At 43.4% G+C, this 26,300-nt stretch overlaps 1 protein-coding gene across 3 annotated transcripts in view; it reads right to left on the reverse strand.

Moving 5' to 3' along the window:
* The window catches only part of Znf521 (zinc finger protein 521), a 284,198-nt gene that overhangs the window by 249,889 nt on the left and 8,009 nt on the right, over positions 1-26,300 (reverse strand). For all 3 annotated transcript variants that reach the window (XM_021150480.3, XM_029471828.2, XM_021150478.3), the window contains one exon: positions 1,629-1,808. Coding sequence is in view for 2 of the 3 variants with exons in the window: in XM_029471828.2 (XP_029327688.1) it covers positions 1,629-1,808 (180 nt within the window). In the remaining variant the exon portion in view is untranslated. The remainder of the gene's footprint in view (positions 1-1,628; positions 1,809-26,300) is intronic.

Raw genomic sequence — 26,300 nt, forward strand, 5'->3', positions numbered from 1 at the left:
GGAACAAGGACAAGAAACAGAAAGAATAGAGTCTACCTGTGAACAAACGTTTTTCAAATACTTTTGATGAACAGGTGGTAGAATTGAGAGACACCAAATCCATGGATATCAAAGATAACTATATTCTGAGGAGGACTATATTCTACAAGTTCCAGTTTTATTCAGTTATTACACTGAACATGCTGTGTTTCGGTGGAGTGTTACATTTTCCTCTTCTAGGGAATAGCATAGCAAAGTATCATGGCAGCCTTAGTGAGTAGCTAAGCAATATCCCAACACTGTGCTGGGCTCAGCCAATGCAAGGGTGGAGGCAAAGCTCTAACCCTTCATAAGCCCAAAGTCTAATGATGGAGGCAAGAAATGAAGCCCTTTGGTGAGAACTGCAGTGTTCAGATATTAAGTAGGAAGGGTTAGGTAAATAGCTCAGTAGCAGCATCTACATGAAGTCCTCCACTTGCTACTTGTCCTGACTAGTTTTTATGGCAGTTTGACACAAAGTAGCAACATCTGGAAACAGGGGAGTGTTCACTGAGAAAATGTCTCTGTAGGAATTGGCCAGTAAGCTACTGTGTTAGGCATTTCCTTGCTTCATGATTGATGAGATGGCCCAGCTCACTGCGGATGGCACTGCTCCTGAGCTCACTGCGGATGGCACTGCTCCTGAGCTCACTGCGGATGGCACTGCTCCTGAGCTCACTGCGGATGGCACTGCTCCTGAGCTCACTGCGGATGGCACTGCTCCTGAGCAGGTAGTCCGGATGTAATAGGAATAAAGACTGTGCAAGCCACAGAGAACAAGGTGGTAAGCGGCACTCTACTCTTTGATGACGTCTCCATCAGTTCCTGCCTCCAGGTTCCTGCCTTGATTTCCTGCTCCAACTTCCCTGCTTGATAGACTATAAGCTGTGCAGTGGAATGAACTCTTTCCTCCCTGAGCTGCCTTTGGTCACAGTGTTTTATTATAGCAACAATGAAACAATAGCCCAGAAGAGTAACAACAAAAAAAATGCTGGAGCCTAAAGTGTGGTCATTCAAAAGAATATGAAAGGGCACCTGACTTAGAGCAGGATCAGAGAAGGTTTGTCTGAAGAGATATTATTTAAACTAAAATAAGTTAATAGATGTGAGCAAACTTAGAAAACTATTTAAAAGAGTTCTTGTTTTATTTTAGTCATCTAATATCCCATTGTATTCCCAACATTTCAGAAAAAAAGTAAGCAAAATTATATGCATGTATTTATATATAAATATGTGTATATATAAATAAGTGTATATATGGATGTATATGCATTCATATATACACACACATACCTAATACATACTCTAAAGAACTTCAAAACTGAGGCTGCCCCAGACAACCATTTAGGAATTTTTAGAAAAATACATCTAGTCAGGATTGTCCAGCCAACTACCCGGAAAACAGTCTGCATCTCCAGCTGGCTAAGAACCCAGCCCAACATATTCATAGATGGCCTCACTATGTCTCCACATCCCTGTTCGGCTTTCCTAGGGTCTTAACTGCACAGAGAAAAATAATTAGAGGCAGAAACCACACAAAAGGACAAACTGAAAGAAAGAATCATCAGTAGAACAGCGTGGGGAGTGGGGACAGCATTGGCACTGTTTACCTGTCAGCTGGCACTGATGGATCTTGTGCTCTGTGATGTCGCTCAGTGACTCAAACACCTGGAGGCAGCTGTCACAGCTATGCACAGCGTCCTCCTCCAACTCCTCCCCGTCTTCTGGCCTCTTCTTGCAGTCTACTGCCTCCCCATCTTCAATCTTGTCTTCAAGTTTACAGTTGGGGTCTGAAAGAAAATTGAGACTGTAAGTATGAGCTTTAAAAATGGGTTCTCTTAAAGTTGCCTTTCATCTTCTTGCTACCAAAACCAGAAGCGGTAGTTCCCTGGAAGCTGCAACAGAGGGCTCGGTCTCCGAATGTAAGACACAGGATCCGAAGCGTCCATTGGTATTATTAGCAGAGGCTTTCTCCCAACTGTATAGGCCTTGTCACACACTGCCCCCTTCCAACAAACCATGCTTAAACTTCACTTTGTGTTTTTAAACTGCCTTTTGGAAGTTTTTCATTAAAAGAGAAAGATAAATCACTTTAAAAATAAACAGTCTTCAACGCAAAGGAAAAAGAAAGTACTCCTAAGAATGGACCTCTTTCTGCTAAATATAATCTTTCATGGGAAATTACCAGACCATACAAAAGCCCAGAGTCAGCCAAGCTAATTACCATAGGCAAGAAATTGACCTCTGCTTATAAACTGGTCAGAGTGCACAGTTACTCTATTATCTGTGATGTAGTGAGAGCAAAGAGAGCTCTGCCACCCAGTCAAGCGCCCTTCCAAGCACAAAGGCCAGCAAAAACAAGTTGTTCTGTTTTTTGGATTTCCAAATTATACAGAAAAAAAAACCCATAGATACGAACAAAAATTATAATTACAATTGAGTCAACAATCTAAAGCGACATTATCAGGATGGCAAAGCTGCACATTGTGCAAACCATAAATAGTCCTATCTGTATCCTAAGAATGATCACCAAATGGCAGGACAGATAAGGAGCAAGGCACAGATATTGTATGTACTGAAAACTTCCATATATAGATTATATATGCTTATATACTGTCACTTTGGTTCACTATAGAGAAACCAACCATCACCAGAACTAGAAACACACACACACATGCATACACACACACACGCATACACACACATACACATGCATACACACACATACACACATGCATGCATACACACACACGCATACACACACATACACACACACGCATACACACACATACACACATACACAAAGAGAGACAGAGACATACACACACAGAGAGAGAGAGAGAGAGAAAGAGAGGTGGGTTTGGGTGGATGGACGGACGGAAGGATGGAAGGATGGATGGATGGATGGATGGATGGATGGATGGATGGATGGACGGCAAAGAAGAGAAGGACCTCCCTCATACACTAATGCCTTTGTTCTCTGTAGAAATGACAAAGGGGAGAGGAATAAGAGAAGGAAATGGATGTCAGGCATGGAGGAAGGGGAAGAGGAACAGAAACTACATTAGAAGAAATCAGAATCATCAAAGCTTAATTTGGGGGATATTAACTTCTAACTGTAGAAAAGTCCTCCACAATCAGATATACACCATACTTTCAATGTTTTGTCTTTAGATAAAGTGTTATGTAGCCAAGGCTATCCTTAAATTCACAATGTAGCTTAGGATAACCTGGAACTTCTGTTCTCTCTACCTTGATAGCCACAGTGCTAGGCTAAGAGGCAGGAACCCCTCGGCCTGTTTTGTGTGGTGTGGGATAGAATCCACGGCTTCATACATGCTAGGCCAGCAGCCTACCCACTGGGCCAAAGCCCCAGGTCAGAGTTCCTATCTTAAGATCTTGTCTAATCCATGTCAGTTACAAATGGGTTGTATCAAGGTACCAAACAAATGTATTACCTAAAGTCATATTTTCTATATGACTCTGTTACTTTTAATGACTGTACTATACCGGATTACTTAAATACATGATATGTGATATTTCACCGAATAGTTGAAATTCTACAGGCAAGAGTCTACAAGGTCAGCATTTGCCAAATCTTTCTTGGAAAGTTCACAGATGCCGCTGCTGTGGGCTGCCTGCTAACTTGCAGGTCACACTCTCCGAGGAAGCCCACTGCATGGCCCTTTCTGTCTGGCCGCTGTTCAAGGCCTTCCTCTGAATGGGAAATTAATGTAACACCATCACTATCCTTCACATGATTTGGAAAAACCAGAGTCGACTTTAATTTCAATGTATAGGTAATCTCAATGGGTCATGAAAGAGGCAGGTGCCCCATCTCAAGCAGTAGGCCATTTAGTGGTGGCTCGTTCATTTGTTTGTTTGTTTGTTTGTTTTGGGGAATGTCGTATTTAAGTCAGTTGGTAATCAGGGTTGATTTGATATCTGAAATATAGTTATGTCAACATCTACCACACTGCCCATCTCAATATACTGACTGAGGTTTCCACGGATCCTCTCTGGGGAAAAATATAACAGGACCTCACTCTCTGTGCAGACCAGCACCATCTCCAGGTGAGTGCCTCATATTATTTAATAATGGGAAGAGGGGGCAGAGAATGCCTTAAAGAAGGAGGGAAAGGGCCCCTTCTTGGTATTTTGTAAATGGACAGGGACCAGTTGCCTCCAAATCTAAAAAGTGTCCACATGCCTACATTCTCTAAGACTGACACGTTATGACCCACCTCACTGGCGTTTCCTGCCTTCAAATGTTCCATCTGGAGTTACAGACTCAACACGTTGGTAATGGTCCAGAGAGCTCTCACAGACCAAAGCCAAGAAGGAAAAGGCTGCCAACCCAGAGGGCAATTCAGAAAAGGAAATAACTGTCCCACTTCGAAAAAGTGACCCCACGCCAGTAAATGCTTGCTGGGGGCAGGATGCACATGCTGAATATTCGTCCTTGTTTAGCCTGAGTTTCAGTCTCTGAAAAAAACTGACAGCATTCAGGGAAATGTGGGTGTTAGGGTCTGAATTTTAATGTGGTTATTTAGATGCTAGGCAGCAGACTCACAGGCCTGTTTGTTTTTAAGTAAAGAGACTGAATACTTTAAGTAATATGCAGAGAGAAAGGATATGTCTCTTTCCTTATTATTCAGTATTGTGAGTATTCTACAAAAATCTGATATCAAAGATACTAACCAAATATGAATGCACAGAGTTTCTGCTCTTCAGAGCTGAGGAGGAGCTCCGGCCTCTGCTTCCATCGCTGTGGCTGGTCATTAGAGTGAGGGTCATTTTAAGACTAATAAAAATGTTTTGCCTGCACTTCTGGGTTTACAGATAAAACCCTTTGGGGACTGAAGTCAGTCAAGCTTATTCACTTGTGCTGCAACTTTAGGATGCATGCTCCAGCCAACTGGCGGATTTGTTTTTAGGTCAACACTTAAGTGGGACCCTCTGGGAGGCGGGTTCGATTATAGCCTATGAGGCCTCCGTGTAGGGAGTACTAGATTCTCAGTCTCTTTCTTTGTGATGAGACATTTTTCCCCCAGCCTCCACTTGCTCGAGGAATTCTTTCTTGGCCATTGAAAAGATGTGTTTATTTGTGTGAGGGGTCCCTAGTCCTGATGCCAGTGGGTGTGCGAAGCATCTTGAAAGCTTGCCTTGTCAACCATTTTCTTTCCCACAGGTGGCTACACTTCAGTAATTGCACATGGCCTCAGTGATGGAGTTTTTATAAAGTCCTTTGAGATCCAATCATAAAAAATAATTGTATTACTCTGCTAGTCATTCAAACCCCTGACTTCAGCCTAAGGGGTTATAAACACAAGACCCATGCCTGTAAGTGTTGCCCTGCCCCCAGCCCTGCTGCCTGAGGGACATTTGTTCTTCCAACCACATTGTTGCCTATAAACCCTCTCACAGGGCAGGATTTTAAAATAGCCCCCATCCTGTCCCCTAAAGGGCCACTGCAAAGCACACTGTACCTCAGGCGCCTCTCTCTCCCACTACCCCAAATGATGCTACCCCAACATGTGGCCTCCATCACAAAGGATCTCACTTGCTAGCCCAACATTCCAGCTCATCCTTTCGAAGGGGGCTGTGGGACCTGGATTTATAGTGTTCTGATCTGAACTAAAGGTTCACTTTTGGAACAGAGGCACAACTGTTATTACTACAATAAATGGTGGCATTCTGTTTCCAGTTTTGTTAACATTACCTACAAATGAGGATTTGAAAGAGGCATGATTTTCCTCTCATTATGGTCTCTGGCAGGTAGTTCTTTCCTTCCTCTTCTTCTCAAGGACTGTTATTGCTTCAACTTGGTTTAATAAAATTACAACTTTGGGGAAAATGAAAAATTGCCCTGGCTTAAAAGTGTTGGAGGCAATAAAGGTATGGACTTCAATTAATTTCAAGTGCGGGATCAGCTTAAGGCCAACCAGCAGAAATTCTATTCTGTCCATGTAAAAATGAGGTTTCACCACATTTACTTTTTTATAACCTATATAAAAGTCAAGTAAAAGTAATGAATACCTAAAAGCCATCTCAGTGGCCTGGCAGGGACTATCTGAATGCTTGACACCATCTTACATATTTCTCTCTTTGCAACAAGGATTCCATGCCTGATCAAAGCTAAAATGTCAAACTACTAAGAAAACAGCCCAATTTCTGAGCCATTCTGCTGCCCAGAAATGGACCTCCTTCCAAGCCACTTTTGCATGGAAAAGCACCAGCAAAAGAAAGAAAAATGAAGAGATCATGTGGTTATAATTATTACCAGGCAAGGAATATTTCTGCAGCTCGGTGATGAAGTAAAACTCTGTCGCTCTCCTCTCCCAATAGTGTCCATCGCAAAACAACTGCCTCATTAAATCTCTGCAGTAAGATTAATATGCCGTAGCTGCACTACATTTATAACTTGCTACTCTATAAAAAGAACATTTAATGGTAAGAGCCAGAGCCGAGATACAAAGTATTACTATAAAAACTTCTGGCAGGGAGAGAGAGTGCAGGCCCCGGTCCTCCTTGCAAGAGATATAAACGAGGCTTTCCCTGGTTAATTCCATGCATGAAGCCCTACCTCAAAAAACAGACTTGGTTTTTATGAGAGTGGCAAAAACACAAGATTCTAGTGATGCCGTAAATACAAAAGCAGGAAGACCACTTAGCCACAGGACTGGTGAGACATAAATTAAGCCCAAACCTTGCACGTGTGCAGGGGCGCAGACTAGCTCCTCACCAAATGAAACGATGGTGTGAACTGCTCAATCTTAACCAACACAATGAGTTCAATTTGTTTGTGGGAATGTAGTATTTAAGTAAGTTGGTAATCAGGGTTGATTTGATATCTGAAATATGATTATCTCTATGAATTCCAGATAATATAGATTTCATTGTCATGACCACAACCGTGGAGAACTTAATTAGTTAAAGGCATAAAAACTAAATCTTCCCCCAAAAATGTTGCTCCTAATACTACAGTAAAGCTGGAGAGTAAAGACGTAAGGGTTTGCTCCATTGCAAAGTATTTAAGAAGGGATCAGAGAGATGCCTCAGCAGGTAAAGGCCCTTGTCACTAAACCTGATGACCTGAGTTTGATCCCTGGGGCCAATATGATGGATATATGCTATGGCACAAAAGATTCCATGAGCATGGGCACATGCATTCACACACACATACACACCACACACACAAACACACACACCACACACACAAACACACACACCACACACACAAACACACACACCACACACACATACACAAACACACACGCATGAAAACACTCAACCACACACATAAAACGTCACACTAAATGATGTAATGTAATTTTTTAATGTAAAAAAGGAAAGGAAGAATATTTTCTACAAAGACTCAGCATTAAAATCCCATGTCTTAATTAATAATTCATATAAACATATTTTGTACTCATATTTTCCACAAATCACTACTTGTGCCAAGTGATAATTCACAGTCTTATCTTGTATTTAAAGTTTATATGTGGGTTGGCGAGATAGATTAGTGGGTAAAAGCATTGTGGTGAAAGCAAGAAGATCTGAGTTCAAATCCCCAGAACCCATTGAAAAGCCAGTCGCTGGTCGAAAACAACTGTAACAGTAACACACTCCCGTGGGGAGACAGAGGTCAGGACAGATGTGGAAAGATGTTAGAAGCACTTGGGGCTAGCAAGCTGGAGGTGTCAATAAAAATACAACCAAGATATGCTGTTTCTAACAAGGTTAAAGATGAGGATTGCCACCTGAGGTTGTCCTCTGACTCCATACCTGTACTTGGCAAGCATACCTACCTTTGTTTATATGTATGATCATAGATGTGTACAGACACAAGCACACACAAATACACATAAAAGTTTAGAGCTGAGATGAAAGGATGGATCATCCAGAGACTACCCCACCCAGGGATCCATCCCATAATCAGCCACCAAACCCAGACACTATTGCATATGCCAGCAAGATTTTGCTGAAGGGACCCTGATATAGCTGTCTCTAGTGAGGCTATGCCAGTGCCTGGCAAATACAGAAGTAGATGCTCACAGTCATCTATTGGATGGAACACAGGGCCCCCAATGGAGGAGCTAGAGAAAGTACCCAAGAGCTGAAGGGTTCTGCAACCCTATAGGTGGAATAACAATATGAACTAACCAGTAACCCCAGAGCTCGTGTCTCTAGCTGCATATGTAGCAGAAGATGGCCTAGTCAGCCATCATTGGGAAGAGAAGCCCCTTGGCCTTGCAAACTTTATATGCCTCAGTACAGGGGACGCCAGGGCCAAGAAGTGGAGTGGGTGGGTAGGGGAGCAGGGCAGGGGGAGGGTATAGGGGACTTTCGGGATAGCATTTGAAATGTAAATGAAGAAAATATCTAATAAAAATTGAAAAAAAAACAAATATACATAAATTAATACATAAATGAAATGAAGTGCACAACAACTAGTCATCTATGTTTGTTGACATATTTAAACGTCTGAGGAGAAAATCGGAGAGCACCTGTTTAAAACAAACTATATCAAAAAGTTGTCTTTCAAACCATGCTCACTAAGTAAGTGTTCCTTAACAAGAAGCAAAAAACCTTCTTGGTGGTCAAAAACTTAAAGGCGGGATCATTATTTTGTGATTTCTGAACTCTAGATACCCATTTTAACTTGAAATCCCCTAAGATGAAAACAGATTTGGGGAAAATAACTTGTACACTGTTAACACAGTGGCTAGGAAGCCTTAATGAAGGCATGCAGCAAGCCAGACTGGGCAGCCAGGCGTCAGTCACACACTCGCCTGCTGGCAGCTGTCTCACTTCTAGTCTGTCAAGTCAAGGTAAACAAAATAGAAGTAATGGGGAGGGGGGATGGAAGGATGGGGTGGGAGATCTAATCTCAAGTATTCTGAAGCTGTGGCCTCTACCCTGCCTCCACTATTGCAGAGACAAGAGACAGAGATCCCATGTAGCGCATGCTAGCCTCAAATGGTCAAGGTTGGGACTGCGCTCTTGGGGCTGGAGATAGAGCACTGGTAAAGAGCATGGACTGCTCTCACAGGGGACCAGAGCTCAGTTACCAGCACACACAACGAGCAGCTAAGTGCTCGTGATTCCAGCCCTAAGGGAGCTGAGATACTCTTCTGACCTCTGCAGGCTCCTACATTCACACGCGCGCGCACACACACAGACTGCAGGCTCCTACATTCACACACGCGCACACACGCAGGCGCGCACACACACACACAGACTCACACGTACACATTATTCAAAATAAAATAAATCTTTAAAAACATAGAATTTCTTCAGCCTGGTGATATGATGCAGAAACATAACCTCAGTACTAGATGGGCAAAGGCAGGAGGGTCACAAGTTGGCAATCAGCCTGAGATACATATAGCAAGACCTTGTCCCCTGACCCAAAATGGATGACTCTCTTTTCCATGTTTACTTTCTACCTGCTCTATTCTCTGAACTACGTTTTTAGTCATGAAACTGCTTTCTAGAAGAAAGGGGGAACCACTTTCATCTGCTTATTCCCTTTTGTCTACAAATCCCTCCAGATAGAAAGAATTCCCTCTGCATTACAACAAATCGCTTGGATATTTGGAATTTCTGTGATTTTAATTGACTCCTCTCAAGTCTGTCAGGCTCCCAGAAAACCAAAGAGGAGCATCACAGAAGCATCCCTATCAAGACAAACTGGTCAAACGTGAGTTTATCTCCTCATTCTATCCAGTACATGTGACGATCTTTGTTCAGGATGCTAAGTTGCAGGGTGGGGTAAGCCTTGGAAGAAGTTTTAAAAGCATACATGCATGCAAAGCTTGTAACAACTGGGAAGCTCCGATCCCAATCAGAAGCCCTATCCAAATTCCCTGGCTCCATTCTGTTGTCTTTTATTTAGTCAAAAGACTTAACAGAGGTAAGCAATATCAAGGGTCCAGCATTTAAATAAGAGAAGTTACAAGCACCGCCCTACTTCAAGCTCAACTATTTCAGGATGAGTCACTACGCCTGCCTTGTCACAACTTCAGCAAGCAAATATTTCCTGAGCAACTCGACAGAGCTTGTCACCTACCCTCGACAGAGCTTGTCATCTACCCTCATTTCCAAAGTGGGAGGTCAGGAGCAGTTTCAAAGGTTTGGTAGTGCCTCTCTTTTAGCATCTAGAATGGACAGGAACAGGCTGAGGTGGCTAGAAGCTACAAATGTTTCCTAGGGCCTTGGACCCCTTGGTCCATTTACCCAAGTCTGGCATTCAAAACATTTTCCCATGTCATGGCATGGTGAACATAGCAAACTCACAGAGGTAGAGAGAAAAACCAAAAGCTCAGTGAGGTCAGAAGGAGGTCAAGATGCGGCTAAGTAGGGACAGAGCAGCTTGTTAGGGAGAAGAAAAAAAAAAACAAAAAAAACAAGGAATACAAGTAGAACTCCAGTTCCCAAACCAAGGTCACAGATGCCAAAAGCAACATGCTGCCTTCAAGAAAACCCAAGTGCTTCTCCACCAGGCAAACCAGGGCAGTGGTGGAGCCCAGCAAGCTGGAGGGTAGCTGGGGACAGGACTACAGACATCATGAGGTTTGCATGCTAACCTTGGTGCCAGAAGTGAGGGCGGGGTTTCTAAGCTGCAGGTGAGATGGGGCCAGTTCAGACGCTGCACTGGTCACAGAGAGGATGTGCTGGCAAAGAGCATGTCAGGAAGCAGGGAACCGCTGTGACTGTTACAACATAAACAAGGGAAGAGGGAGAGCCCAAACCAAGTCCCAAGTCTGGAGCAGAAAGGAAACGGGCACTAGATGGTTGGTGGGAGAGGACAGTGGTCAGTGAGAGGCAAGGCAAGCGCTTGAAGTCCTGGCCTGCCTGGAGAGCCAAGAGCCAAGAGAGCAGGCAGAGTCAGGCTAGGGGCGCGTCCTCCTAAAGGGGTCTCACTCACCCAGCTATTTATCTTGAGATCATCGTCCTATGCTCGTCCTCCTAAAGGGGTCTCACTCACCCAGCTATTTATCTTGAGATCATCGTCCTATATATCTAAATGCTCGAAAAGAAACACCAGAGCCAGACAGAAAGCTAGCGGGGGGGGGGGGGGGGGGCACACCAGACAACTTCTTAACCAGGGACAAAATATTTCAGGACCTCAGAAGTCTTTGGTGAGACAGATTTTTACTTTTTCATTTTATTTCAAACATATATAAGGGCCAATAGAGGAAATATAAAGTTTAACTGAAAACAAATATAGGTATTGGATCTCCCTTATTCTCTTTTCTTTTAAAATATCATTAGAGGTTCATTTAAATAGATGATCCTGTACTCGGTTCATGATCCTTCCCGATAAAATAAAACCATGCACACGAGCAGGGCATGGGGCTCAGTTGGTAGTTTTTCTCTACCATGTAGGAAACCCTGGTCCAGGCTGTAGCACCCCATAAACCTGGCTGGTGGCATCCAACACCAAGAGCGCCAAGGCGAGGTTCAGGAACTAAAGGTCATCCTTTCCTACCTGGGGAGTTAGAAGCTAGCCGTTGATAGAGAAGAAGACCCTGTCTGAAGAAAAATGAAATAAAAGACAATACAATAAAATAAACCTCTATACAAAAGACATATAAACAAACCAAAATAATGTGATATACACCCCTTTCCCTAGGGTGGTGAACAGGGCTACCATATTTGAACTTTCAAAAAAACCTCCATAAATGATCCAAACTCACATTCCCTGAAAAGAGAAAATGGTGAAGGACCATGTGAAATGTTCCTCACAAGCATGCCTAGAACCTGCAGAAGAACACACAAGACGTGACCAAGAGTCATCACAAGCATAGACGCGAGCCAGACGACAGGCAAGCCAGACGACAGGCAATGGTGGTAGAAAAAGCTCAGATCTGTGAGGCCTCACAAGGAAAAGCTTGGCTGTTTGCTTAACGAGAGTGTTTTACATTCTCTCGATCTGAAGTGACTCTGCCTTAGGGTACTTTTCCTGCTTCCTTTAGTGGTTAGCACTGGGTTGCTTTAGCCTGTTGGTTTGGGTATTTTTATATTTGGTTTCTTTTTAAGACACTTTGCTTTTGCCTTTGTTTGAACACTCCTTCTCACCAGACTCCACTCCACTCCTACCATCTAGTATCTTTCACTCGGCCCGGACACATTAGACACAAATCAAACCAAAACAGAGACCAGACAACATTCCCATCTTAAAGCAAGACTCTTCCACTTTACAGAAGAAAAATATTACAAGGAGATATTTTCAACAGCCAGGTATCATAGTACAAACTTCTCTACAGCAAAATAGTTTTAAAAGTCTGAAAATTCAGTGTGGAGGGAAATAAGTAGTTGGAAAGTATGTGTGTGTGATCCTTGAGTATGTGGACTAAATGATGTGTCTTAAAACAGCCACATTCGTGAATGGAGTCTGTTTAGGATCTGGAGGAAGAGCTTCACGGTATCCATTTTATCACAGAGTCTCACCTACAGGACAGTGTCACATCCATCCAATGAGAATCCAGGACAGAACGTTCCCAGTGAACATATGGTACTTTCTACCAATGGTTCCGATATCTTGCCCACTGTAGACACTGTCAGTGAAATGTCCATCTTTCAGAGCACGATATTTACACTATCTCAAGGATTACTGCACCACCAGCTTAGGAAAGGAGTGCTTTAAACAAGCAACACTGGCCTCTGCAACATAACGGCACAGTAGATCAGGGCAGTCCTTTCCTTTGCCAGCTGAGAAAAAGCTGAGCTCCAAATCCATTCACAAAAACCAACCCAGCGTTATCACCCAGTTCTCTTTACTCCTAACCTTTTCTTATTTCTTTGTTTTGTTTTAGAACATTGGATGTTCCTCCTCTAAAATGCAGTGCTACTCCTAAAAGGCAAGGACAAATGAATTTGTGTAGAGAGTGTCAATGTAGCATTCTGACCTTCAGTATTAGGTTAAGCTGGGTCCACAGTGGGAAGCGAAGCAGTAGGGATGGGCAGGTGGCTTAGTTGGTCAGGTGCCTGTCTTGCAAGCAGCATAAGACCTGAGTTTGGTCCCCAGAACCATCCAGGAATGGTGTCACACATCTGTAATCCCAGCACTGAGGATGGCTGGCCCACACACATTTGCATGCGTGTGCACACGCGCACACATACACACACATGTGTGTGCACACATACACTGACTAAATTAATTAATTAATTAATTAATAGTGTGGAAAGTTATTCTTAGGCAAATAGAAAACAGCTATTTTTTTTCTTTCCAACCTAACACCCAAGTAGCAACTCCTCATTTGTAAGTGATCTGTTTAGAAAAATAAGAGGAATCTGAACAAATGTTTTGGTGAGACAATGACTCAACAAAAGAAGAAAAGGGAAAAAAAACTATAAAGTAAGGTATATGTGTATGCAAAAAAGGATGGGAATAAAACCCGGGGTTGTGGTTTATGACTTACAAACCAATGTCACTGATAAGAAAACTGATGTTTCATCGGATAAAAAAATTAGGCCATTTTGTCTTCGTCTAGTTGGACTAATGAACGTAAAAATGGAACCAATCCACAATGTCTAAGGTTCCTTTAGCCTGATGCAAAACAAGAAAAGCCACAGGACCAAAAATAAACTACAAAAATAGATTATTATTGATCTGGTATCATTTCTGCGGCACCTTCCTTGAGGAGCTGGAAACAAAGGAAATTAAACAGCACCCTTTAAACTTTTTAACTCTACTTTTGATTTCCTAGAACACAAATAATTTCTTGAATTTACTAATAAATTGTAGGTTAGTTTTAATGTAATTTCTCCCCCCGCAAAAAAAAAAGACCTGTAAAATGCAGTTTTTCCTATAAAATTGACAATCTTACCAAATGTTCATTCCATCTGCACACATATCTGCAGAGCAGTAATAAAGACACTAGGTCCATTTGCATAATCAATACACAATTTACAGAGCTGCCCAGACAGAATCAAGGAGAATATGGGCGCCATTATCTTAGCTACTATAAATTAATAGTTGTTTGTGGAAACATGATCCCATTTATGCTGTCTCAATCTGGACTTATCAGGAGACTGTGACCATACATGAAATGTTTTTACAGTATGCATGAGACATAAATGCATTTTGCAGCAGGGTTTGATAATGTAGCACTTGGATGGTGGAGGCAAGGGGATCCGAAGTTCTAGGCTAACCTGGGCTACACAGTGTATTTGAACCCAGCCTCCAGAGACATGAGACTCCATTTCAAAACAATGAGCATGTGGCTTAGCATGTAAGGACATGCACTGCTCTTAAGTCTCAAATTTGGTTCCCAGCACCCTGATGGGTAGCTCACAACCACCTCAAATGGCAGCTCTGGGGATCTGAAGAGGGTGACCTCTGGTACCTGCATGCATTCACACACACACACACACACACACACACACACACACACACCTAAAAATAAAATATTTTTATATAAGTAAATTAGACAAAATAATTTCTAGTCAGATAATTTCTAAATATGAACAAAGTAAAAGCAAGTAAGTTGATCACATGGGGGTAAAAGTTGTTGGTAAATGCTGACATGTTTTTAATCTATTGATTTTCCGACATCTACTTTAGTTAGAATATGTGTGTATGTGTTTACATATAGAAGTTCCTCAAAGGGTAACCAGAAGGCCCAGCATTGCTTTTCCTTCTCTCCTTCACTCCTTCCATTTTTTTTAAAATTATAGACGAGAATTTACTTAGGGCATTGGTAGGGGAGTTAAGAGAGTAGTAGAGGCAGAGAAAGGCAGAGAGAAGAAGAGAGTAGAGAAGCAAAAACCAACCATGACCACGTGGAGAGAAGGCGGAAAGGAATGGGGAGAGAGGGGGCGCAGGGGAGCAAAAGGCAAGAGAGCAAGAGAGTACGGGTGTTCTGTATTTCTGTGCCTTCTTCATTTTGTTAGTATGTAAAATGATGGATTTCATGATAACATTTTATACACATATATCATGACTTTCACATCTTCTTTTCTGGGGTTTTTGAGGTGCGGTGTCATGGTTGCTGTCTGCCTGTTTCTTTGTGATAGCAGGAAATCGAGCCTGGGGTCTCTTCTTGTCACTGAGCTGCCGTCTGCCATTGTCTCCTTTTTTGTCTTAGAAGAGAAATAAGGCTGTGGCCCAGCCACTGTCATTTGTTCCTGCAAATCAAGCTGAATCTCCACCCTAGCAAGCTGGCTGGTCGTCATGGGAAACCATCAGCAGTGTGCCTCTGAGGAGCTAGAGAAGTGCCTTCGTGGTTAAGAGCATCTGCCATTCCTACAGAAGACCCAAGTTCAGTTCCTAGCACCCATGTAGAGCAGCTCACAACTATGAGTAACTCTGCTCCAGAGGGTCTGATGCCCTTTGCTGACCTCAGCTGGCCCCTGAACTCACTCACACACACACACACACACACACACACACACCCCTCATAGCCTCCCCTCCTGCCCCCCACCCCACCGCCCCTCTAAGGCTTCTTGGCCTCTGGCAGGCACCAAGTCTCCAGAGGCCTCACCACAGGGGTGATCTGGAACATACCCCCCAAGCCTCTGAATGGTACTGCATCTCTAATGAGGAAGACTACCTTTTGCAGCTTCAGGCCTGATGAATGAATATGCCAGGAACGAGTCTCCTTTTCCTCACCTATGACAAGGCCACAATGACATCCAACTGAGGATTCACTTAAGGGTAACACTCTACAAACAAACAGGTGCCTAGTGCCCAAGGCATTAGGAAATTTGTAATGAGCATGGGCTCTTCCAGCTCTGTGGTCACCTCCTACTGTGGATAATGCAAATGTTCAGTCTCTCATATTTCTCCAGAAGGGGAAATATTTCCTTTTACAGCCAGCAGCCATAAAAGTGTGTCACCTCATCCCCAAAAGATTGTACAGTAGAAACATAAAAGAAAACAAAACAAACAAACAAAACCAACCCAAAGCATCAGAGGACACTCCTTCAGTGAGCATCAGCTAGAAAACACCACGAGAGCCAGCCGATTGTTGACAGCCCAGGCACCTCTTAAACAGCTCATGTTGGTTTACTGATGCATCTAGTCTAGGCTCCTGCCTACCATTTTTACTGACAGGAAAACTGAGGCTTCCCAAACTTCTGTGAGTGGGATTCAATCTTGGGTTCCAAGTGTACAGTCCTTTATATCTCTTCACTGTGACATGTTGATGGATAGAAGCTAAGGCATTGAGAAGCTAAAACATACGAAAGAGATGATACTCATGGCTGTGGCTTGTAAGAATAGAAATAGAACTCAGAGAGATGACTCAGCACTTCAGAGTGCTTGTTGCTCTTGCAAAAGAACCCGAGTACCTTTCTTGCATGGTAGTTCACAACCATCCTTAACTCTAGGTCTAGAGCATCCTATACCTCCAACTACACTAGGAACACAAGTAGTCTCCATACATAAATGGAAGAAGAGGAAGAGGAGGAGAAGATGAGGATGATAGAGGAGCAGGGAGTGGTGCACACACCTGTAAGGACAGCACTTGGGAGGTAGAGGCAAGAAGCAGGAGTTCTAGTTAACCCTTCGTCACTTACTGACTGAGGCTAACCAACCTGGTCTAATGAGATACTCTAACATAGAGAGAGGGGTTCAGAAGAGGAGGAGTGGGAGAAGAAGGAGGTGGAGAAAAGGAAGAGGGAGGAAGGGAGGATCTAGAGCTGTGGAACGTCATAGTTCCTTCCCCAGAATGTGTAGGATCCTGGAAGGAAATTTCTACAATGAAAATCAAACTAAAGTTGTCCCTGCCTGACCTGTCACAGACTCATGGTTTTACTGAGAAGATGATATTTCAATTCTGATGGGTCCCAGAGCATCCTGCCCCTATCCCAAAGTCTTACCATCAGCATCCTCTCTCTCACCCTTGCACAGTGTTACAGGTCTCGTTCCTAAGAAGACAGCCCCCTCCTAGCTGACCTTTAAAAAAACATAACTACACTCTTTATAAAGTATTTTCAAAAATGTAAAGTGATTCCACCATGGGATGTCCTCTGTCACTCACTGTCACTGGAGGGTATTCCACTCATCACTGTCAAAGTGGTCTCTCCTAATCCTGAGGGAATCACCCTCTCTGATCTCTAGTTCTCCTTCCCTTCCTACATTTAGCATTACAATTGACAAAAGAAAGATAAATGGATACTTGAAAGTCGTCTGATTGGAAACATTAAAGTGTTAGAGTTTGTAGGGAAAGTCAACTTTAGGGCAGTTTTTTTAATACAAAGAGAAAGGGAAGACAGTGTGCACCAAAGCGTATTCCTAGACAAATGAATGCCAAGGTCAGCCAGTGGCCACCAACAGGCAGGGTCTCTGAGGACCAAAGGGACAGCCAGAGAGGCGAGCAAGTCACTACTCTGCATGAGGATGTATCTGGCTGGCAGTGACTTTCAGGAATTAAAGGAGACAGGAAGGCTGGTCACTGAACAAACGTGGGAACTAAGGGCAGTGTACTGAAGCAGGAAAATGGCTCAGGAGAGAGAAACGTTCATAAAGCCTGCCACAAAAAGAAGATTGAAAATAAACAAGAAGCTGAGGCTGAGCCTAGCCAGCCAGACCTCACGGTTGAGTCTGAGCCTAGCCAGCCAGATCGCATGGCAAGCAGTCCTGAGCTCTCTGCAACCTTCACTCTACACAGGGCTGCATCTGGAAGCCACGGAAGCCACTCTGGGTCTAAGAAAATGCCTAAGAATGAACTCATCGATGACAGAAGTGATGGATGAAGCCATCCCTACATTCAGCTAACTCCTTTCTGAGGCTATGTCCAGGCTGATCTTTCTATTTAAAGAGTAGTGGCCAATCTTTGACCAAACCTTGAATGGATTAGGGGGAAACAACACAAACACTATCCATCTTAGACAGGAAAAGTACCATTGAAACAGTGTAAAAGTTCTAGCACCACCAACCAATGACTGGCCCAACCTGAGACCCACCTCATAGGAGAGAACCAACCCCTGACACTGTTAATGATACTCTGCTATGCTTGCAGACAGGAGCATAGCATGACTGTCTTCTGAGAGGCTTCATCCAGCAGCTGATGGAAATAGATCCAGACACCCATAACCAAACAATAGGTGGAGCTTAGGGAGTCTTGTAGAAGAGGCAGGTGAGGGAGACAATTGGGGGACGCATAGAGATCAAGAACACTACAGAAAGACCTACAGAGTAAACTAACCTGGGCCCATGGGGTCCCACAGAGACTGAAGCACCAACCAAAGAGCATGCCTGGTCTGGACCTAAGCCCCACACATATGTAGCAGATGTGCAGCTTGGTCTTCAAGTGGGTCCCGTAACGATTAGAGTAGGGTGAGGTGTCCTGACTCTGTTGCCTGCCTTGTCTGGCCTCAGTAGGCGATGAGCTCAGCCCTGATAGGACTTGATGTACCAGGTGGGTCGGTCCTTGTGGGAGCCTCCCCTTCTCTGAGGTAAATGGGATGGGGAAGTGGGGGAGGGGTGTGAGGGTGGGACTGTGAGGAGAGGAGGGAGGGGCTGTGACCAGGTTGTGATGTGAATACATAAATTAATTAATGAGGGGGAAAGGGACAGTAGTAACATGCAATAGCATAAATATAATGCAAAACAAAAATAAACAAACCTAATAGGTAATCACAACAAGAACAAAAGCATTCTCCCTGCTACAGGGCAAAACACAAACCACTAAGCACCAAGTCAGAAGACAAAGGAGGAGGAATATTTGTAACAGTCTCAGGACAAATCATCTTAGTGATAAGAAAGGCCTTTTCAAATGGGAAGATGAGAGAAGCCAGGAAATAAAAGGACAACTGTCAGAAAAATAAATACAGAAGATGGCCAAGCCACCTCCTCGATACAGCACCTTTAATCAAAGTGTCCTGAGCAACAGTTTGTCCACAAGTCCTGTCAGTAAAACCAAAGGACAGAATCACAGCCACTCTCCAGCCGTAGGGCTAATAACACCACTGCTATTATCCCTGAAAAAGATTTAAATATATTCATTCTCTGTAACTAGCACTTCAGTTTTCAAGAACATACTGTGTGTTTTTAATCATGTGGGTCTGCAAGAAAACATGGCATTCAATGAGGCCTCACCTGTATGTGATAAACTAAACCAACAAATAACTGAGTAGAAACATACTGATGGTCAGGGATGTAGGAGGAGCTACTGGTCAGCAATCTGTCATACAGCAGGGGTGTTAAAGAATAAAGAGGAGCAGACCAAGGGGGTGATAAGCAGGGTGGCAGCTATGGTCAGGAGCGAGCTCCTAGGGTTAGAGGGAGCTGCTAGGGTTAGAGGGAGCAGCTAGGGTTAGAGTGAGCTGCTAGGGTTAGAGTGAGCTGCTAGGGTTAGAGTGAGCTGCTAGGGTTAGAGTGAGCTGCTAGGGTTAGAGTGAGCTGCTAGGGTTAGAGGGAGCTGCTAGGGTTAGGAGTGAGATGCTAGTGTTAGAGTGAGCTGCTAGGGTTAGGAGTGAGATGCTAGGGTTAGAGTGAGCTGCTAGGGTTAGAGTGAGCTGCTAGGGTTAGAGTGAGCTGCTAGGGTTAGAGGGAGCTGCTAGGGTTAGAGGGAGCAGCTAGGGTTAGGAGTGAGATGCTAGGGTTAGGAGTGAGATGCTAGGGTTAGGAGTGAGATGCTAGGGTTAGAGGGAGCAGCTAGGGTTAGGAGTGAGATGCTAGGGTTAGAGTGAGATGCTAGGGTTAGGAGTGAGATGCTAGGGTTAGGAGTGAGCTGCTAGGGTTAGGAGTGAGCTGCTAGGGTTAGAGAGAGCTGCTAGGGTTAGGAGTGAGATGCTAGGGTTAGGAGTGAGATGCTAGGGTTTAGACACAGTTTGTCCCCACAGTCTCGTGAGCTAGACACTTGAACATGAGATCATGTGACCTGTAAGCAGCTGCAGACCATTATGGAAAGGGAGTGATGTTAGTCTCCTAGAGCAGATTATTATTCACAAGAGTAACCTGTCATAAAGTGATCCTCGCCTTCACCTATAGCCAGTTATTTTTCTGTTTCTCCACCACCATGCCATAGCACAGCAAAAGACAGGGTACCATCCATTACTATGCTGGGCTCTACCTGAGCTGAATAAGCCTCAGTGCTCTATGAGCTACCCAGCATTGGGTCTTATGTTACAGCAGCACTAAGTGAACCCACGCATATACTTAAAGCACACACACTCACTCACAGAGGAAAGGCGGGGGGGGGGGGTCCAGGTAGCTGCCTAAGTGCTTTGTCTTCTCTAGATCCCTGTGAAACATATATTTTAAGAGCAGTTGGAAGGAGTATTATGTTATTAGCCTGGTTAGCCTGTCCATGGAAGCTATACATCTCATTGCAACCTGACTTAGCTAACTATTGAGATGGTAGTGGGTCTTGAAATAATAAACATATCTTCATAGAGTCTCTCTCTCTCTCTCTCTCTCTCTCTCTCTCTCTCTCTCTCTCTCTCCCTCCCTCCCTCCCTCCCTCCCTCTCTCTCTCCCTCTCTCCTTCTCCCCTCTCTCCCCCTCTCTTCCTCTCTCCCTCTCTCTTCCTCTCTCTCTTCCACTCTCTCTCTTCCTCTCTCTCCCTCTACCTCGCTCCCTTACACTCTCTCTCTCTCTCTCTCTCTCTCTCTCTCTCTCTCTCTCTCTCTCTCTCTCTCTCTCTCTCTCTCTCTCTCCACATAAGAATATCTCAGGTTGAAACAATGGACAGGTAAGTTGAAAAGCAGAAGGGGAGGGGAGCAGGACTTGATGACACAAACTTGTAATCTTAGCTCTGTCAGGGTGGGGGCTACAGAAGAAGTTCAAAAGAAGTCTGGCTATACCAGGAGATCCTGTCTCAAAAGGACAACAAAATAAAGGAGAGAAAAAAGGGGGGGAACTGACAAAGCAATAAAGTGCTCTTAGGGAAGCTTTTTTTGTATAACCTTCTGCAGTTTCTCTCCATTCTCTCTGATGTCAGTGCTGACCACTGGTGTGCACTGTCCCCACAGTGACAGCCACCAAGCTAGCTGATCTGGGAACTGTGAAAAGAATGTTGAAAGCCAGCACCACTGATGACTGCTGTCTTCCTACACTAGCATTTGACCCATCAGAGAGGACAGATGTTAACTTGTCTTCTAATGCCAAAAGGAACTTGTCCTTTATTTAGGAAGCATTATAAAGTTAGAATAAACCCAGATGCCTGAAAGAGCAAGCAGACCTAGCTCAGTGGACACCTGTAAGATAGCTTACTCAGAACTGAAATACTGGGCCCCAAATAAAACATGTTCACGTGAGTCATGTGCCAATAATACCAAAAGCATGCCCCTCGCAAGTGTGACTTGAAAACACATTGTCACTGTGAAACTAATACTGTCTAGAATCAACCCTGCAGGGTGCAAAGGAATTGCCTAACATCTTCACTGACTAGAAGTATAGACCCAGCTGGGTACAGCCCTTTCCACCACTTTCGATATACCTAGTGCCTATCTGGGGCCCAATGAGAAGTATTGCAGAATGCATGATCATGTTCAATATTTTTCAAACTGAAACTTATAGAGCCTCACATTTGGCTTGAAAGTGCCACCACTGTGAAGAACATCCAGGCTTTGGACAAATAATGCAATGTCACGCACAAATGTGTTAGGCTACATGTCTAGCTACCCTAGGATCATACAACCCATGTGGTACAGAATAAATGTGCCTGCATCCAGAACCTTGATGGGGAAAGCCTCCCTCTCATATACAGTGTGCTTTCACTGCCCATCATATTGAAGACAGACCTATCTGACCAGCATCTCCAACTCCTGGCATCCCGAGACATAACAAATGTGCAGAAATATTATAAGCAAATGAATGGAGCCATCTGCTGATATGTTCATCACCAATAATTTGATCATGGCATGCCTGCTTTCCAAAGGGTGATGGACAATCTGGGGTGGTCTATGCCCTGTAAGGTTTAAAGGGCACTGCACAGAAAGGTATCTTTAAACACCAGCTCAGAACCAGCACAGGGATGTCAGAGGTAAAAGTGATATACAAGTCTTTATTATTACACAAACCTAGTAAGAAAAACCACAACCTGTGCCTATAGAAGAAACCTCAAATATTATTAAAGGTTTGGGACATGTGGCTGTATAGAAATCACAGACGTACTTGTACCAATGAACAAGCATGAATTATAGGTAACTTCTGTAAGTAAGTCGAACCCAATTCCAAAGCTATTCTTAAAGAAACATACTTCTGATTTGGGCCCATATGTTGCTAATACTTGGAGGGGGGGTGGGGAACTTAGCTCAATCCAAAATATACTTGAGGAATGACAACATGACTCTAGTGTAAAGGGTGACAGCCACTAAGCCTGAAGACCTGAGTTCAGTTCCTTGGACCCACATGGTAGAAGGGAGAATCAACTCACACAAGTTGTTTTCTGGCCTCCACATGCCTGCCATGGCACATATATACCTACACACACACACACACACACACACACACACACACACACCAAAATAAATCAACTACAGTACACCTGACACTCAGGTCACTGGAGAGTGACCACACACACAATGTCAAGTCCATAACAGGACTGGCTACTAGGCTCATTCCTAGGGAAACTCCCCAAAGCCCTGAGAGTTGAAGGGGCAAAGGGTCCTCTCTGACTCAGAAGCTACAAACTGCTCTGTGGGCTGTGCAGGCTCCAAGAGGGCAGGATTTCTGATAGAGACCCCGAGAATGATTCATTGTATCCACTTGCTTCATGTCTTCCATCAGTCCCAAAATGGGGATTCAGCAAAACTCCAGACGGTCCAGCCTCTGTGAGGACATTCCACTTAGTCTGGTTTTGCTTCAGATACACTGCTAATAAGCCCACCACCCAAAAGGATGCTCACTTTGTGGGCATGGCTCATTTATCCACTTGTAAGAACCATGATTTCTTTTTCTTCTTCTTTTTTTGGGGGGGATTGGGAGGGCATGTTTTGAGACAGGGTTTCTCTGTTCCAGGCTGTCCTGGAACTCACTCTGTAGACTAGGCTGGCCTCGAACTCAAGAGATCCACCTGCCTCTGCCTCCCAAGTGCTGGGATTAAAGGCGTGCACCACCAGCAGCTAGAACCATGATTTCTTAATGTGAGAATTCTAAAATGTTAGAGCTAGAAGTAGCTGCAGAGGTTCTCTGAACCCACAGCTGAGTGCTAAGGGAGGAAGTGATCTGGGCTCAGGGGAAGCTGATCCAGCACTTGGTGCAGGTGTCAGGTAGAGAAGGGCTCTCCCTGGGCGGCCACCCAGAGCCCAGCACTGGCTTCTTAACATGCAGATCAGCACTGTGAAAACCGGTTACATGTAACAGGAGCTGTAAAGTGGTGTTATTATCTTATGATGACTTTATTTGGAAGATTAGAATTTGCCATAATGCTACCATTCCACTGTAAATGATCTCAGTGGTGCTGAAAGGGGCAAAACCGACTTCACTCCTTGATCTTTGGTCCAACTCTGCCCAGTCTGCCACTCACATCTCTGGCTAGGAAAGCCAGCAGGCACCCAATGTGATCACCTTTGAATTGTCATACACTTACGCAGCACGGTTTGAGAAACTCTCCTCTCAGATCATTTCCCTGTATCTCTTGGGAAACTCATCAAACCCGTGCAAGAACACTTTTCAGTACCAACTTGCTGACTTTCTCTCAGGATTCTGTGCTGAATACACAACATAGCAAATTCCTCGTGGCTGGTTTTGTCTCAATTCTGGATAGCAGAGATGTCTAGCATTTAGTACAACTAGGTTTTAATGCCTGCACCTCACACATTCTCTATGATCCTCCAATCAACATATGAATTAACATTAGGAATTCTTCAATTTTTTTTCAAAACTACTGTCTGGGACTTTCAGGAGGAGGAAAGGAATGACAGCTTAATCAAGCCAAATGGAGGTGGAAAAGTTCTATGTATTTAACGTCTTTGACCTAAGTGCCCATATTTACCATTTGAGTGTAAGGAAAAACAAAATGTTTCACTCTTATAAAGGAAAGCTCATGAAACACATGGCATCAAACACTTCGAGCATCATTTCATCAACTGCTTCCATTGATGCAACAGACAGAAAACATGAGCACACCAATGTAAGATTCTCATTTACAGAATCTCCTTCCAACAATGAAAAAGCCATGGAAAAGATATCTAAAGTCTCGTTCAGTTTCCATGACTGGAGGGCCCACAAGAGCAAGATAATGCTTGTCTTGATGGCACATGGATCCTCAGAGCTAAGGGACCAAAAGCTAGGCACAAGTTAGGAGGTGGGGCTGAGCAGTAAAATGCAATCAGAGCTCACTACTGTGAGCAATTCTCCATGGTAAACTACTAACATGGCAACATCCTAAAATATGCACAGCCAATCAGAGCTCACCAAGTCTCCTTGGTAAACTACTATCCAAGTGGCAACATGATGCCCGAGACAGCTTGTTTTGTCCTCAGCTCTCTTCAAGCACTGATGTGCCTCCCCTTGGGCCTACAGTCCTTCTTGCTTCTTACCTGATGTCCACTACTGTAGCCTCAGATACTCGCTGGAAACACCGGTACAGACAGGAAATGCAGACTCCCTACAAAAGCCAACTATCCCAAGATGGTGCCAGCCTTCCGACCAATAGCCATGTTTGGACTTCATTAGCACTTGGTGGAATGGCATTTTTGAAAATTTGATGCCCTTTCCCTTTTCTAAGGAATAAAAATAAGCAAAAGAGTAAAGTACTGATTGTGCTGCTCAAAACCAGTTAAAACTACAACAAGCTAAATCCTTAGCAATACTGAAATAATATTTAATCTTATTCACGTGCTCTCAGTGGATCTCATGAAGTTCTTTTGTGAAGGACAAGAACACTAAATATGTAAGAAAGTTTGGGAAATTTCTCTACAGATAACAAAGTTTAGGTCACTGTAAGCTTTTTTTCTTTTTAATAGTGGGCATTGAACACTATGATAGGTCAATTTCTAGTTCATCCATGGAGACTTCAGCTCAGGACAGGTTTGTACAATGACGTGTGTATTAACATATAAGACAGTCAGCAACAGAGGGGAACTTTGTCCCTACCAGGTAAATAAATGTCCATATTGATATATCCTTAGTAGACTAATAATAAGACCAAATGGCAATAATAAAGAGGTTATAAAAACAGTGTTATGAACCCAAAAGATAAGTGCTTTTATATTCCTTAAAATGATACTAAATGTAATTGGGGAAAGTTTAATTTTGTCCTTTAAGAAGTGATTAACCTATGGGAAATGTATGGCAAATAGACATCAGAGTCTGCTGGTGAGTGTGCATGCCATGTGTCTGTATGTTCTGCAGTATATTGTGCTAACTAAATGTCTAAACCCATTTGGTTTCATACTTGAAAAAAATCATAAGCAATACCACAATGTAATTTAAAACCAACCAACCAACCAACCAACCAACCAACAAACCAACCAACCAACCAACCAACCAACCAGCCAGCCAACCAACCAACCAGCCAACCAACCAACAAACAAACCAACCAACCAACCAGCCAACAAACCAACAAACCAACCAACCAGCCAGCCAACCAACCAGCCAACCAACAAACCAACCAACCAACCAACCAACCAACAAACCAACCAGCCAACCAACAAACCAACCAACCAACCAACCAACCAACCAGCCAACCAACCTGCACTACAATGGAAATGGTGATTCCTTGTCTGTATTGAGCTTGGAACACCTTAAGCTAACATAACTAGTAAATGCATTCTAAACACAATTATCTTCATTGGAAAACTAGATGCAACTTTAACCCATGCCTATATATATATATGCATATATATAAACATATATTTAAGTTATATATATATATGTATGTGTGTGTATGCATATATATATATATATATACATGAACAAATGAGAATGACTACATATTTTTCTTCTCAGGAATTTTCAAAGTACTTACTATCTTGTTAAAGTACATAGAATATGAAAAACAATTTGTGAATGTATACATTCACCTTCAAAAAATAATCTTCCTAGAAAACATAGTTACTTGGAAGGCATATTTGATTCTGACTTTTTGTGTTGTTAATGCCCAAATTATAAACCTTTCCTCCCAGATATCCAGAGGAGCAATGCTAACTGTGGTGTGTTCTACTGTCATAATGATACCCCTAAGATCAGCCTGGTGCCATAGCTGTGATAGGGTCCCCAGGTGGCAGAATGACTGCTGCTTGATCATTATCCGTGTAAAGACTGAAGCTACTGAAGTTTTAAAGAATTCGCATCTTACTCGATTTCTTTCATCTCTAATAATTACTAAACTGGTGTAATTACTGGAGGTGCAATGTGATGCATGCAAAGGCCCGTG

This window comes from Mus caroli, unplaced genomic scaffold, assembly GCF_978045245.1.
Source record: "Mus caroli unplaced genomic scaffold, Mus_caroli_1 scaffold_19, whole genome shotgun sequence".
Lineage (NCBI taxonomy): Eukaryota > Metazoa > Chordata > Mammalia > Rodentia > Muridae > Mus > Mus caroli.